This window comes from Xyrauchen texanus, chromosome 20, assembly GCF_025860055.1.
Source record: "Xyrauchen texanus isolate HMW12.3.18 chromosome 20, RBS_HiC_50CHRs, whole genome shotgun sequence".
NCBI lineage: Eukaryota > Metazoa > Chordata > Actinopteri > Cypriniformes > Catostomidae > Xyrauchen > Xyrauchen texanus.
In genome coordinates, this window is record NC_068295.1 from 24926270 (window position 1) to 24942718 (window position 16449).

General features: G+C 37.5%; 1 protein-coding gene across 2 annotated transcripts in view; it reads right to left on the minus strand.

Moving 5' to 3' along the window:
• Positions 1-16449, minus strand: part of LOC127660383 (pro-neuregulin-3, membrane-bound isoform) — a 486917-nt gene that overhangs the window by 10725 nt on the left and 459743 nt on the right. The window contains exons 6-8 of one of the 2 annotated variants that reach the window (XM_052150535.1): positions 16171-16297; positions 11484-11590; positions 1606-1785 (exon numbers count right to left, since the gene is read on the minus strand). In XM_052150535.1, coding sequence (XP_052006495.1) covers positions 1606-1785; positions 11484-11590; positions 16171-16297 — 414 coding nt within the window. The remainder of the gene's footprint in view (positions 1-1605; positions 1786-11483; positions 11591-16170; positions 16298-16449) is intronic. The other variant, XM_052150536.1, reaches the window with a different exon arrangement.

The following is a 16449-nucleotide window of genomic DNA, read 5'->3' on the forward strand; positions in this document are numbered from 1 at the left end:
GGAAAAGGCACACACACACACACACTCCACATAAAACTAGGGAGCAATTATAAAACAGGCTTTATGACACGAACACAAAGCCATTAAAGATACATTCTGGGTAACTCTATTTTACCACAGATTACAGATAACCAAAGCTACACTTGTTGCTATTTTCCTCATAAATTGCACTGCATCTAAAGAGGAAAACATAAAAACAAATAAATATTTATATATTCAAGCTGGACAGAATAGTGTTTTGTGAATTTTCTTTGACTTCAAATCAAAGCCAAGACATACACAAAGAGAGAGATTGAAAGACAGAAACAAAATGAAAGTAAGAGGAAGAACAGTATCTGTTTTGTGGGTTGTGTGGCAGAAGCTGTTGTTTAAAGACTATAGATTGGCCCATAAATCAGAGGATAGAAGTTCTGATTGAGCCTGACAGTAGCTTTGTTCCAAAACCTATAGTGAGCTGACTTGCTGCCAACTACCTAGTGTACATAGGCAGCTGCCTTCTTCCTAACCATCATGGAACCTCATAAGTGGCCTAGTTGGAATGTAAAACATAGGCTGCTACTCCACGTGACACACAAATAGTGCTCTGTCACAATTGATTTCAAGTTTGACGTTGACACATGATTCAAATATATGATATATAATATAAAATACATTCCTTACTACATTGAACTATTGTTAAAGACACCTTCCAGTTTTATTTATAATCGACATAATACATTTATCTCGTCTCATCCGCCATGTTTTAATATGTATAAACTACTTACAGATATTAAAACATGTATCAAACATATTAAAGATTAATATGTTTAATATGTAAAATTAAAAACATGAGAACACTGTCCTGAAAACATGAGATAATAAGATATAATGAATATAGTGAAGTACAGTATTAGCTACATTTTAGAAGTAGTTTTGAATTCCTGCAGTATGTGTAGTGCATTTTTAAGGAAAACGGCATATTCAAAATGTAGGTTACACATTCTTGCACGTAACTTGTAAGTGTAAGTTTACCTGTTCATTCACTTCATTGTCTGTGCAGATCCAGGTTGTAATATTAGGTTTGTGGATATAGTGATTAATCTCATGTGTATAGGATGTTTAAATGAGGTAATTAACCAAACAGCAAGTGTTCAGCAAACCGGGGGTTTTGAACAAATTCTTTACAGATTTTTCCTTCTTTATTTAATATAAATCAAAAGGCTTATTAAGTATTCTTTTTTTGTCATCAATATTTTCATCAGCATTAATTAAAACATTTGATGATCTTTTTCATCTTGTCTTCGTTACCACGGGCAAATTAAAAAAAATACCTTTTATTTAAAAATTAGATTAACAGTACAGCATTGGCATCGGGAATGCAAACATGGTGTCTTTCAATGCTGCATCCATAAGATTTGGAACAGCGCATCATCAACCAGAATTCAAATGGACACTATGCTTCTTTGAGAAATAGCTCTCTGCATGTAATTTTCATTGCATTCCCTACACTCAGTGAATCAACGACTAGGGTGGAATCCATTAGTGCAGAACTACAGAATGCACAGGCATTAAATAATTAGCATTTAGCTCATTAAGCCTGCAGTAAAAGTAATGTTTTAACCTAACCTTCTCACTGACTCCCTCTCTGAGCTGTCTAATTCCTGCAAGTGCTGGTAGGCGGGACCAGAATCTCGTGATCCTCCAATGGCATTGAGACATCCTCTGGTTATGGTTGGAGTTTTGCGGGAGGCAGACCGAAGAGCAGGATGACAACTTTGATCTGGATTGTGAGAGAGAGAACTGCTCCTGAAAAAATACAAAATAAAAATAATAATAATAACTAACAATAAATAAATAAATGTATTGCGCTTGCTATTATTTAGGGGCTTCAGACTGTAGTATTTTATTTAAGGAAAAAGGTATGAGAGCTGTGCTATATTGTAAATATTATTATTCACAATATTGACAAATTATTGTCTTTCTTACATTGACTGTATTAACTTGTATTTCCTATAGCATTGCTAGGAAAGACACACAGCAGAGACTTTTTACAATATAGCATGGCCTTGTGTGCCTCATTGCTTTTATAAAATGGTTACTACATAAACAGATATTAAGGATATACATTTTCGGTTTATTTTACAAAGTAAATTCATTAAGTGCTATACTTATGCAAAAGATATCATCCCTGACATAATAGAATGTTGCTAGGCAATTGACATAGAACATCTATGGGTGGGTTAATAGTAATTGTGCAATGGTTTCAACAGTGGCATCTCAGGCTCATTATTTCTACTGGGGCATAAACAATCACTTAACCCAACATGGCACGATGCCATGCACAAACCTAATAATTTCATCTAAGCACATAACACCACTAAAATGTGCACATCCATGACAGAATACCAGATATAGGCAAATGAAAGACTGTGCATATTATCTCACGAACAGCATTACATAAACGAAAGACTCAATATCTGCAGTTATAGTAATCTGATACCAACCAATGCATCAACAACACCTCAAAGCAATAGCATACACTTCCGAAGACATGTCAGCTTGACATACATATGATCAAAGCTTCTGATGTGCTAAGGGGCAAAGGCAAACGTGCCCTACAGGCTTTCATTGAATGCTTGTTGCACATGCACATTACGTTTTCCAGATCTCCCTTGATTAACACTGAGGACGACGGGCTAGCTGCGGCGACGTAACTAGCATGCAAACAGGCAGCGCCAGCCTATGTTTCTCTCCACAGTGTATTAGATTCATCTGGAGCCATCTAACATTATCATACGCATCGGAGAAAGCGTGCTTTGTCGGCGTCCCTCATCTCAACCAGATTCATCCACAGGTGGCACTCCTGGATGATCAAGGTGGACATAACCTGCTCGACACCAGGAGGGCAAGGTCAGTCGCCGAGCACAGCTGCTGCAGCACATCGGGATCAGACCTAGCCACATGCAGTTCTTTTAGTGCCTTGGCCTGGAGTACCTGCAGGAGGGCCATGGCATGCAGTGCGGAGGTGGCCTGTCCAGCAGCACTGTAGGCTTTGGTCACAAGAGACGACAAAGTCTTACAGACCTGGAAGGGAGCGCCAGACGATCCCACCAGGTGGCGGCGTACTGCGGGCACAGGTGCACCTGCCTTATAAGGCAACTGCCTTATCCACCTAAGGGACCTCCATGTACCCGTGGGCCATCCCGCCATTGAGGGTAGTGAGTGCGGACGATCCCGGAAGTCTGTTTCGGCAGCAAAAGGTGCCCTCCACGACCTCATGAGTTCATCATGTACCTACAGAAAGAAAAGAAGCCGTGAGCGACGCCCCGCTGTTGAATCCAGAGGAGAAGATGGCGGGCGAGTTGTAACATGCGACGAGAGCGTATGTAATCTTGGCAATTTATATATGCTACTGTCGATGTGTTGTCGGACTGGACCAACACATGCTTGCCCTGGATAAATGGCAATAGCCTCCGAAGGGCGAGTAGTACAGCCAACAACTCTTGTTGATGTGATGTGCCAGTTGGGTTGGTCCGTGCCAACCCAGTTGCGGTCCTGACCGGGAAGCTGCGGCTGCGTGTCCGCTGCACACGGCACCCCAGCCCAGTTTGGAGGCATCTGTGGTGATTACCACATGTCTGGACACTTGCTGTAGGGGATCTCCTACCCATAGACACGCAAGGTCCGTCCAAGGGCTGAATAAGTTTTGGCAGAGGGGCATGATAGCTAAGCTATGTGTGCCGCGGTGCCATCTCCATCTCGGGACTCGAGTCTGAATCCAGTGCTAAAGCTGTCTAATATGTACCAACCCAAACGGCGTGACTGCCACTGAGGAAGCCATATGCCCTAGGAGCCTCTGAAAGTGTTTCAGTGGAACCACTGTCCTCCACCTGAATGACTTCAGGCAGTTTGGCATCAACTGCGTGCGCTCGCTGGTGTGGCACGCTATCATTGAGACTGAGTCTAACTCCATGCCGAGAAAAGAGATGCTCTGAATCCGGGAGAGCTTGCTCTTTTCCCAGTTGACCCTGAAGCCCTAGATGGCTAGAGGTGCACACATAGCAACTCTCGAGAGTGTGCTAGAATCAGCCAGTCGTCGAATTAGATTAGTATGCGGATGCCCACTTCCCTTAATGGGGCAAGAGCTTCCTGGTCGTCGAAAGCAAACCGTAGGAAGGGTCTGTGTCGAGGTAGAATCGAGACATGAATATACACGTCCTTCAGGTCTACCGCCGTGAACCAATCTTGATGCCGGGCACTCGTCAAAATGTGTTTCTGCTTCAGCATCTTGTACGGGAGTCTGTGTTAGCCCTGGTTCAGAACTCACAGGTCCAAGACTGGCTGCAACCCGCTGCCTTTCTTTGGCACGATGAAGTAAGGGCTGTAGAACCCTTTCCCATCTCGGCTAGAGGGACAGGCTCTATCGTGCCCTTGTGAAGAAGGGTCATGATCTCCGCAAGCAGGGTGGCGGCGTTCCTGGTGAACTGAATCGAGTGGCCGAGTCGGATGGTCCTGGCCAGCCACCGTGATGGGTTGGAAATTTTTAGCCATGCGTCCAAGCTCCGGGCGAGAGGCACTAAGGGGACGATCGCGTCTGACGTACCTGGGGGTGGGGACAAGCGACGGGGGGAGCAGGCAACGGCGTGTCAAGGAGCACTGCTTCGACTCGAGGCAGCTGTGCTGAGGGGGAGCTCAAAGCATTTAACTTGCTCTGTGAAACCGGAAAAGGGTGGGTTAGCAACTGAGGAGGAGGGCCTCTTGGGCCGTCCTCGAGACTCGTCACAACCGGTTGGCCATAGGTGTGGTGCAGCCGGGCGCACAAAGTCAGGGAGGCCGCATTCATGGGGCCCAGGCTGTGGGTGCTTGGTGTCCGTCACAAAGGCAGCTGTGAAAAATGATTATGTGACCATGGAGTGAGGAAACTGGTCTTTTTATGACAATTTGGGCACTGCAGCCTGCGGGGAATTACCTGGAAAACCGCGCCCATTGAACTCTCCAAATAGCCTCCAGTGCTAGCCGGGCCGGCCTCATACCCGTGGGTAGAATGAGCAGCACGGGGGTCGGCAGGAGTGGCTTTCCCCCGTTTGAAGAAGGAAAGCCATGACCGCAACGTTGCCATGTTCATATTCTCACAATGAGAACATGAGCATCCACAAAAGCTCCCTCAGTGTGATCGTTGCCCAGACACGTCAGGCAGCACCCATGGCCGTCAGAGGATAATGATTGCACCCAGGAATTATACAAGTAAGGAAAGGCATCTTTAAAAAGATGTGTCTTTAACCCTCTGGGGTCTGAGGCTGTTTTGGGCCCCTGGAGAAGTTTTGACATGCCTTGACATTTGTGCTTTTTTCAGTTGCTTAAAAACATATTAATGGCACTGTACATGTCACTCACTCTTCACTGTATTCAGCACAATCTGGGCTACAATAATATGTGAGCAACATGTATGTATAGGTTTGTATTTTTGAGAAAATAACGTTTATGCATGGTTTTTGAAAAAACTAAAACATTAAGTCACTGAAATAAGGTCATATAACACATACTAAACATTTGTCCACAAGACTTTTGAGAACTGGATCTTGTAGCCTAGAGTTTTTGCTACAAAATGATGTGAAAACCATCCTGATCACTCATTCATACAAAACAATATAGTTATTGAACTTTTGTATGACAATTTTAGTGTTGAAAGGTAATATGCAAGGAGGCGTGAATGATCATGAATATTCATTGTAATTCACACATGAGAGATAGAGAATGAATGTGAGCAGACTTAATGATCCAAATCAAGTTTTAAATTAAAAGAAGTAATCTGACTATATATTTTCTTTACATAAAGACTTTAATTACTTTTAGACCTACACTACCATTAAAAGAAGTCTCTTCTGCTCACCAAGACTGGATTTATTTGATAAAAAAAAAGGAAAAACAGTGATATTCTGAACCCTTTTTACAATTTAAAAGAACAGTTTTCTATATAAATATATTGTAAAATGCAATTTGTGCTCAAAGCTGAATTTTCAACATCATTACTGCAGTCTTCAGTGTCACATGATCCTTCAGAAATCATTATAAGATGGTGATTTTCTAATATGAGCATATTTAAAGTGCATTTTACTAATTTAAGCCTAACACATATTTGCAAGCACAAGCTTTGTTGATGATAATGAGGCATTATGATGAAATATAATCTAAACATTCACATTATTTTTTACAGATAATTAGATATCCAAGTAAAAACTGTTCATCGCTTTGTTTCAAACAGATTGCATTGCAGGAGAATATTTGTTTTAAATTTGCATTGTTTTATTTAAAAGTAGACATTTTAAGCTTTCTTTAGACATATGTTTCATGTTTGTGTGATAAGTATTCGCAGAATTTCAGTTCATTTTAGTGAAGTGTTTCTGAAATATGCTCGTGAACACAGAGACTGCTGATAGCTCACCCTTTTTATTTTCTTTATTTTACAAAGGCACAAGATTTTTTGGTTATTGTGAGTGTACATATATAAAAGTAGTCCCTTTATAGTCTCTAATGATGTCTTACATTTATCTGTATGCCCAAAATTGACGGAGTATTTCAAGTTGTTTCTGATGTAATGACGAAAATATCCAGCAGGACGCACCGGCGCGTCCGTCGACCCCAGAGCGTTAAAAAGACATTCAACGTCAATGTGTGTGCTCTTAAGAAATATATTCTCTTTAGTAGCGCTGTCGAAGCACTCAGGGGCGAATATGCAGTTGGCGTGCAGAAGGAGAGAAAGCCGCTGGCATGCGGCGTAAATCCAACAGTATACGCTTCTGTGGAGGTGAATGGAACAGCAGTATTATTCAGCTCACTGATAGTACAGCAGCTTGGCTCCGAAGAAAAAATCTGAATGAATATGCATTCCAACTCCCTTTTATATCCGTATGTCTGGGGGAGTGGTAAGCAAATTCCACTCGCCAATTTTCACTGGCTTATCTCAAAGGTCCAAGGTGATCGAGGCTCTCAAGATCGACCCCTAGTGTCGAGTGAGTGACAGAAAGGGAACTATTGTTGTCTTGTATAATGGACATAGAAAATATCTATATAATACATTTTAGTCAATACTTGACATTTTAGTCTAGAGATTAATAAAATAATATTATTATGAAAATGCTAAATATTGATCTTTTAAAGACTGTTCTATTGATGGCTGTTTGTGAGGAAACATATTCAATATGAATAGCACACATTAATCTCTCAATACTATTTATCTTAGTGTTTATTTATGTTTATTTTTAATGGCATAACATATTTTACACTCTCACGTTCTCTATCTCTCTGTCTCCATCTGGTGTACTGAATGTTTTACAAAGGATATATTCCCATAAAGCTTGCTGAGAATGATCACTCAGGAAAACAGGCCTTGGTCTAAACATCTGTATTCTATCAAATAATACAATTTACTAGATATCACTGATTCTTGAGGTAAGGGACAAAACATGTCTTACATACAAAAGTCATCTTTATTTTAAAAATCAAGAAATTCATAACAATAAAAATACTGGAAAAGTTAAATCTAAAGGAAATGTGTATACTAAGGGCATTTTTTTTACTTACATTTTTTAATAATTTAATTAGGATTTTTTTAAATGCATGCTCTATACTTGGAAGCACATATAACTATGGTCACAATGTTAAACAAAGTGTTTAAAAATGCAACAAATTCATAAATATAAATATCAAATGAAAGGTAGGGATCTGTAAGACAGATATATAGAACAGCAGAAATATAGCTGTTACCCTGGTAACGCCTGTACACAAAGCAGCCCTGTGCTTATAAACAATACTGTATTAGGCATTATACAGAGGTAAGATGAAAATGAAATGCCATCAAAACTTTTCTGAAGACAGTCAGTTCCCTTCAAAGATACTATTATATAAAATAGACAAAAAGTATCGCATTCAAGGACTTTGGTTAAAGTCTTCAGAAGTCATAATCACTATGAGAGCACTTGGATTTCATCATGAGTTATTCTGTTTTTTATACTATTTGTCATGTTTTAAATGGTGTTGAGAGTGCAAATCTGCCTGCATTGTGAGCGCAGTGTTAACTGCGGAGATACAGATCAGTGGTGTTGGCGGGCTTACATATTTACATATGAAATAATTGACGTTGTAATATTTTTTAAACACATTTCATTACTGTTTATAATTTATTGAAAATAATAATAATAAAAAACATTCAAGTCATTGTCGATTCATTCAGTTCATGTCAAGTCAAGTCTCAAGTCGCTGGTTCTCAAGTCTAAGTCAAGTCAAGTCATTTTCTTCATTTAGTCAAGCAAGTCACAAGTCCCTAAATTTGCAACTCGAGTCAAGTCATGTAACTCGAGTCCCCACCTCTGCTGTAAGATATCAAACAACACATTTAGAAAACTTTAAATTATATTTTCCATAAAAAACTACCTGTCAAATTTGTGTCCTCACTTTGCATCAACTCTTCATCAATTTTTAAAGGTCCCTTACCTTTAATCCTGAATAAATCAGAAATGTTCTGGTCAGCTTTAACTCTGAGTACCCCTTTCCCATTTCCTGCTCATGGTGGATGCAACAGTAGGACACGTGGTTTGGTATGTTTGATATTTTTCAGATTTCAAACAAACAATGTATAAGTCTCTGCGGTCACAGCTTCAACTTGTCAAATCCGTCATTCTCATTATTGTAATTTCTGTTAAAATTGTGGGATCAATTTTGGCATTTTAGATAGTTAATAGAGGCATCTTCAACTGAGGGGAAAAAGAAATGGCTCCAGTGTACAACACATGGTAAAAATGGATAGTATGAAAACAGAAAAAATTATAATAAAATATTGAATGTATTTTATCATTTAACTCCTTTACTGAACAATTTTCTTAGATAATTAAAGACTTTGAACTTGCTGGATGAATCAAATTAATATAGTATGCTTTTTGGTGTGTCTGACGGAGTTGACACAAATGGCAGTAAGAAGCAGTGAGATGCACAATTGAAGTTATAAAGTGAATAAATGTCAATTTTCAGAGAAAAAAACAAGTATTTTTATAAAAACCTGTTCCCTTACATCGTTCGTTAGCTGAGAACTTCGTCTACAAAAATATCCATTTCGTATAAATTTTGTATTAAAAAAATAAAAACTAAGATTGTAAACATGTTTTGTCCCTTACCTCAAGAATCAGTTATATATTTCCTCTATCATCAAAAAATGGAGCACATTGCCTATGAGTCACCGTGTTCCCAATTAGATATTTATGTGATACCACTATGCAAACTACAGGGAGATGCTGTATATGCATTTGCACTGAATGTTGCACCGAACATTAACATAGAGATTAATTGACCTATCAGATCACTGGCAATATAGAGCACATTTATGACTATTTGGCAAAAATAGCCTAAAGAGGAATTTGGGCTCGATATTAGATGGGTCTCCAACAAAATGATAATTCGCTGCATATTTAAAATCCTTCCTTATGCTGAGACAAGTGCAATCAGTTAGATTGTGATGATCTTTTGAACACATGAGCAATAGAGGGAGGGCAGAGGCTGTTTGTAAAAAAATTATAGAAGAAAAAAAAAGACTGAATGAGTGTACTGAGCCACAAACAAAAACAGAGTGTGGAATCGGGGCTTAACGTTTAGATATAAGAAAGTATGATGATTAAACAAGGCTAAAAGGATTTGTGTCTGGGCCATCAAACACACCCCACCTCTTGCCAAAGCCCAATGATATGCACAAGCTCACTCACTCACTCTCTCTTTCTCTCTCTCTTCAGGTTTTCCTTGTTAGTAAACACAATTTAAAACAACAGATAATTTATATCAGGAAACTTATGACCTACTTTTTGGATACTTTTAAATAGCTTTTTTTTGTCCTTTTGGAGTTTGACAGATGTGATCACTATGAAATGTTGTTGTATGGAAGAGACTTGCATGTATATTCTTCAAAATTCTCTTTTTTGTTTTCCATGGAAAAATAACAGGATACAGGTGTGGAACCACATGAGGATGGGCAACTGGACAGACTTTCCATTTTTGGTGAACTTTTCATTTAAGAACATAAGGCCAGCAGGCTGATTAACACAGTGTTAACAAAACAAGATTCCGAGGACAAAGACAGAATGTTATTTAATAATTGTATGAACTAATCACTTTACGTGAATAAAACTAAACAATTAATTACATCTTAAAATATCTTTTTCAATTACCAATCATGTTTTCTCTCATAAAAAGACCTTCACGTAAAAGAGCCACAGTGTATGGAACCAAAGATTCTACTCTATGGAAGTAAATATAACTTGGCTAGCAAATGAAATAAGATGCTCACAGTGAAATTTATCTCTGATTCATAAAGGCCCACTCTTCTACTGACACCATTGCCATTACAGAAAAGCATATTAAAGGAATAGTTCACCTAAAAATGAAAATTCTCTCAAGATTGACTCTTTAAACCATCCTAGATGTGTATGTCAAATCTTCTTCTGCAGAACCAAAATGAAGATTTTTATAAGCAAATTTTAGCTCTGTATCTCCACACTGTGCAAGTAAAAGGGTGTTAGCTGTTCAATGGTCAAAAGTCATATTTAGGCAGCATAAAAATAATCTACATGACTAGTCGAACAATTCATGTCTTCTGAAGCAAATCGATAGGTTTGTGTGAGAAACAAATCAAATCAAATAATTTTTTTACATTTTTTATTTAAATCATTACTTCCGGCCAGAGCTGGGATGCTGTTTGAAATTACTAACTCCTGCGTGATGTTCGTTCCTCTGTTGTAAACAATGGCATGCTTCTGACTTCTCGTGTGAACGTGCCTTAACGCTTACATCAAGCGACTGCCAGCAGGAAGCATTTTTTAAAAGTTAACACATTATCGATTTCGACCTATCGATTTGCTTCAGAAGACATTCATTGATCGACTGGAGTAACGTGGATTATTTTTATAATGCCTAAACATGCCTTTTGAACCATCAAACAGCTGGCACCCATTTACTTGCATTTTATGGACTTACAAAGCTGAAATGTGGTTATTAAAATCTTCATTTCGGTTCTGCTGAAGAAGGAAAGTCATACACATCTGGGATGGCTTAAAGGTGAGTCAATCATGAGAGAATTTTCAGGTGAACTAATTCTTTAATGTATATATTACCTGTTATAATTATTACACATTTTTACTCTTCAGTAAATGTACAATAATCAGTGGGTGCACAGGAACGAATGTCATTTAATTTTTTCACTTTTTGACAGATTTCTAAGGGGCATGCGGTCCTCATGGTGCATCATTACAATATTGATTGTAAATATTGCATGTTATTCCATTAAATCAACAGCGAAAAATGATTACATATAAGGTAGGTCCCTATAGAATAACATATTTATTATAATTTATTTTATGTTTTACAATGAAATTGAGAATTCCTTAGCTGTGATTCCAATATTCGGTAATCTCGGTTGTCGATGTGAACTTGAATATAAATTATTCTTAGAAGTAATATGATCATACCTGGGATGTTTGCCCTGTGGATAAGAAGAGGAAGCAGTGTTCTGCGTGAAACTGGACTCTCGAACAGTGCCTCCATATGGTGGGGAGGACTTTGTGGGTTTATAATACTGTGAAAACAACAAACACACAAAAAATAGAGACAGGTGTTAAACATTGCATGAGCAATATTATGTGGGAAATGTTATTAGCTGTCACCCCAATAAGCAATATCAAACAAATAAGAGTACTATTGTAATAAATATCAACATGAATCTGATGCTGCCATAGCTTCAGGCACGAGGCTGCAGGTAATCATTGCCACCTACATTTCCAGCAAATGCTTTTAAAAAAGCAGATCACCGAGCAACCTACAGACTGGCAGCCTGTTTGAAGTGCTACAAACACAAGCAACGTAGTGATACAAAAAGTGAAGCGTATCAGTGCTATTACTAAAGGTCAGTCTCTTGTCCAATTAGATTAGAGAACAGTAACTAATTGTTTCTTAAGTAATGTAATGTATCCAGTTTGCCAAAAGAGCTCATCCAGGATCCTGCTCTACTTCTTCCCCTGACTTTTGGCCTTGACAAAGAGCCTGTGAATAGGTTCCACTGATGTTCAGATAATCCAACAGGCCTCTTTGGAACCTGCAGACAAATCCAATTTAAATTTCACACCTTGAAAGTCTTCATCATAAAAGCCCATTTCTGCTTCAGGCAGAATGCAGTGAATGATCTAAATGTCAGAGAGATACTTAATCTCCTCCATTATCCCACCTTTACTCCACAGTGTCAAGTGGAACAGAAAAGAGAGAAGTTTACAGGAGGAGAACTGATGGCAGATGGGGGATAAGAGAAGGGCACTAGCATCACTCTAATTGGTTAATATAGCACTTCCGGGCTATGTAAATCCAATGTCCCAATAGCTTCTTCTATGGAACTTGTTTGAGAGAACTTGTGTAGTGCAAAAAGGTTGTATTTATGTAGCCTAAGAAACCATATTTTTGTACTTTTTTCATTATGGCTGCTAAAAAAACAATTATTAGAACATGTGAAAGGATATACAGCATAGTGTATGCAAAGGTTCCCTAACAGATTTCATTCATGACAAATCCCTTTTCATGTTTTAATCACATTAATCACACACATCCCAACCCCAAGGAATTTGTATATGTGGCAGTAGGCTGGAGGAAGAGTCATATGCTTATGAAATATTGACAGTACCACCACAAAGAAATGACATATACAATAAGCTTGACATTATTTTTCAAATTAAAATGAAATGAAAATTAGAATAACATGAAGATACATATGTGAAATTCAACCCACTCACAACATCAGGGGCAATACTACCCATTTTGCATCTAATGAGTCAAATGTAAAAAAAAAAAACAACCTTCATTTCTTTGAAGAAACTAGCTTAGACATTTGTATATGACTTTTCGTCAGTTCTTTCACCAAACACACTCAAACAGAGGAATTAGCAACTTGTGTGCTTAATTAAAAACAAGGAAATCTGACCATATGTACAAAGGAGATAACATGTTCAAAGTCAAAAATATTTCACATGTTTGGCCACTCTGATCATAATGGCAGTTAATGTGCAATTGAAAATATCAGGTTAGTGGGAAGGAGATAGAGAGAAAAAGATTTAGAAACAAGCAATGGAACCAGAGAGTGATTAGAAATCAAACTGCTGGAGGAAGTGGTGGTAAGACATTATGACTAATAACAGATTTATCTAAATTCAGAAACCATCCCAAATAATCAGAAAAGAAAACACCATGACAAATGACTCACTGGACTTGTTTGCAAAAATTGTCATATTTTGTCTTTGTAATGTATGATTCATAAAAGGAACACATATGTTAACTTGTTTTTACTGAGGTTAGAATATTTAGAAACCCAAAACCATTCCGGCATTAGAATTAAGCCCATTTTGCTTCACAAAGACAGTCATGACTCAGAGTGCTACAACACGTCTTAAAAAGCATATCCTGGAACAGGTTTAAAAAGATAGAAGCAGTCTGATTGATTCAAATATAGAAATGGTAATTTCTGAATTTAAGGTCAACACTTTCTTCTGTAAAATGTGTCACATGGGTAACTGGCATCAGAAATGGATGGAATTACTAAAGCAGTCAATTTATTTTTCCGTAGAGATGCACTATGGCCACACTCAAAAAAAGCCTGTTAGGGCTATCAAAAATAATTTGAAAGAACATATTTCTTATCTCTGAAGATGCATTTTCTTTTTCAAAGCACAGCCACCTACATTTCCAGCAAATGCTTTAAAACAAGCATGTCTCAATACTTGACTAAATCTATTGTAATAATCAGGCATCATGTGCTAGTCCTTAGTGAAATAAAAAGTCTTAAAAAGTACATGCAGTATCTGTTCATTTTACTTTATGTATTTATGTATGTTTTAGATTCAGCATGCATATGCATAGTAAACAGGGAAATACTATCAAATAAAATAAGTTTTGAGAAAAAAAATACAGATTTATTTTAATAAAAAACAAATAAACAAAAAACAAATAAAATTGAAAATATTTGAAAAACACTGAAAATGTTATTTTTAAAATCGGATTCACACTTTTGCCAGTACTGAGCAGGTAATAAGCCGGTTCTATTTTTATTTTATAAATATATATAATTTTATAAAACATTTAGATTTTATTAGATTTTTTTATCAAACATGTTGATGTTTTATTCATAAAAATACCATAACATAAAAAAAAAAAAAAAATATAACATAACCATAACATAACGGACCATATATGCTACAGACTGCTTAAACAGCTAGCAAATTAATTTCAGAAAATACAGTATATACTGACATCTGAGAACAGTAAATGCATTTGAGAAATACACTGTTTAAACATGCCAAAATGTGAATAAATTAAAGATCATACTATAAACAAAGGCACTATACAAAAAATGTATAAATAAATAAAATAACTAAATACACAATAATAAATAAATAAATAAATACTTCTGAAAAGTATTCTACACAAATTATTTTAAAGTAGCATTCGTGCTCAAGGGGGACAATCTCACATATAATCTCAGATATGATAGCTCTCTGATATGATGTACCGACATCCCAATGGCGGGTATGAAAGCTTCATGAGCGTGTACCTCACAGCATTACATATTTATACAGCTGTTCCACAAACATAAAAAAAACTGTGGCAAAAATAGGAGATGATGAAAAATAAGGAGTTGGGTCACTGACACATGTCTAGAGTATGTACACGTGTGCAAACACAGGCTTTTGATGCACCTGCTTTGAACATTGGTTCCTTAAGGCTTAATAAATGCAGTCTTGGATACTAGTTTCTCAGAAGGACTGTTAGACTGGAAAGAGGGGGATGTTAATGTAATGGATATTTAAATTTAGCAGCAAGATAGTTCTGGGCTTCTAATATACCAGACCACAACCAAGACTAAGAGATTTATGATTTGCATGATATGTCCCAAGGTAGATGGCAATTTTTTTAAATGTCAGTGAGGAGTTTCTGGGGTAAATGTATTTTATGTGACAGGGTTCAGGAGAGTTTGAATTGTAATTCCTTGTTGACCCACAGATATACAGTAGCTTCATGTCAACGGTTTTGAATTGAATTTCTTACACATAGAAATAAATACCTTTGGGATATATGCAGGGGTAATGCAAGAGGGAAATAATTCACATTTACATGTACATGGCACAGACAAGACTAAAATATTGTCCTATATAAGACAGGCTGTTTATTACTTGTGTGTTATTACATGTCTGTTTATAGGCCGTGTGCTGAACCTTCAGTAAATATTGCTCGTGAATAAATGAGCTGCATTCAATATATATATGGACATCTTGATGGGGATCTCCAAAGGTTAGGACTGACTTTAAAATGTGATGGAATAATATCTCAGATCAGTGACCTTATAGATGACATGATCTCACAGATCTGACAGCGGAGTCTCTATATAGTTTTCCAGCTAAGGTGAATTTCTTTTTAAATAATGTTTTACAATGTGCCAAATTAAATCTCCCACTATAAGGTTTTACTTAGTAAAGGACAAAGGACAAACTATTATTATGTCTCATTGAAGTTAGACAAGATTTCAAAGACAGTGATATAAGGGGTAACCTATATTCATTGGTACACTGTAAGTCTTATTATTTGAAAAGAAACAAGTTGGAAAAATACAAGTGTTGGTTTCATGTTCTTGACACTCCTTGTCACTGGAATTTTTTGTATTGCATTGACTGATATTTACATGTCTACTGACAGTGTGTGATTGCTGTAGCAATTAAACATATCACTGTGTTTGAGTGACTTTCAAATCGCCATCGTGTTTGCCATGCAAATAGCCTGTATCGGCTTATCTGTGATGGATCTGCCGACCAGAGTGTTCAAGAATGTGATGAATATTAACAAAATCCTGCAATGGGATGCAGGAAATGTAATACACTATCTGCATTGTCTAGGAGACTGGACTGGCTCACATGCTCTGAGCTGAGAATGATCCAGTAATCACAAACCCTCAATGATGGATTAGCATGACTTTCATTATCAGTGTGGCTGTCCTCAGAGAGTTACACATCCTAAACAGCTTTGACAAAGACACTGCTGCAGTGAGCTGAGTGCTGTAATGCGTCAGCTGTTCTTGGTTCTGATCACTGATGAGTAGAGAAAGAGATGTGTCACAGAGGTGCTTACTTTCTGGAGCTGCTGGCCTTGCTGTAGCCTGAGGCTGGGTTTGGGGGCCAGGCTGGAAGAGTTGAGGTTGTAGTTTTTCTGGCTGCGGCTCTCTTTCAAGTGGGCCTGGAGCTTTTCTCTCCGCCTCCTATAGGGGGCAACATAATGTGATTAGAATATGAAAAATTAAGGGCTGTTAAACTGCTTAAAATTGTGTTTTAAATATATTTACTTACATAAACAGGCACAAACAAATTTTTACCTGCAGAAGCAAGTTTTTTTTTTCATGTTTAGAATGAA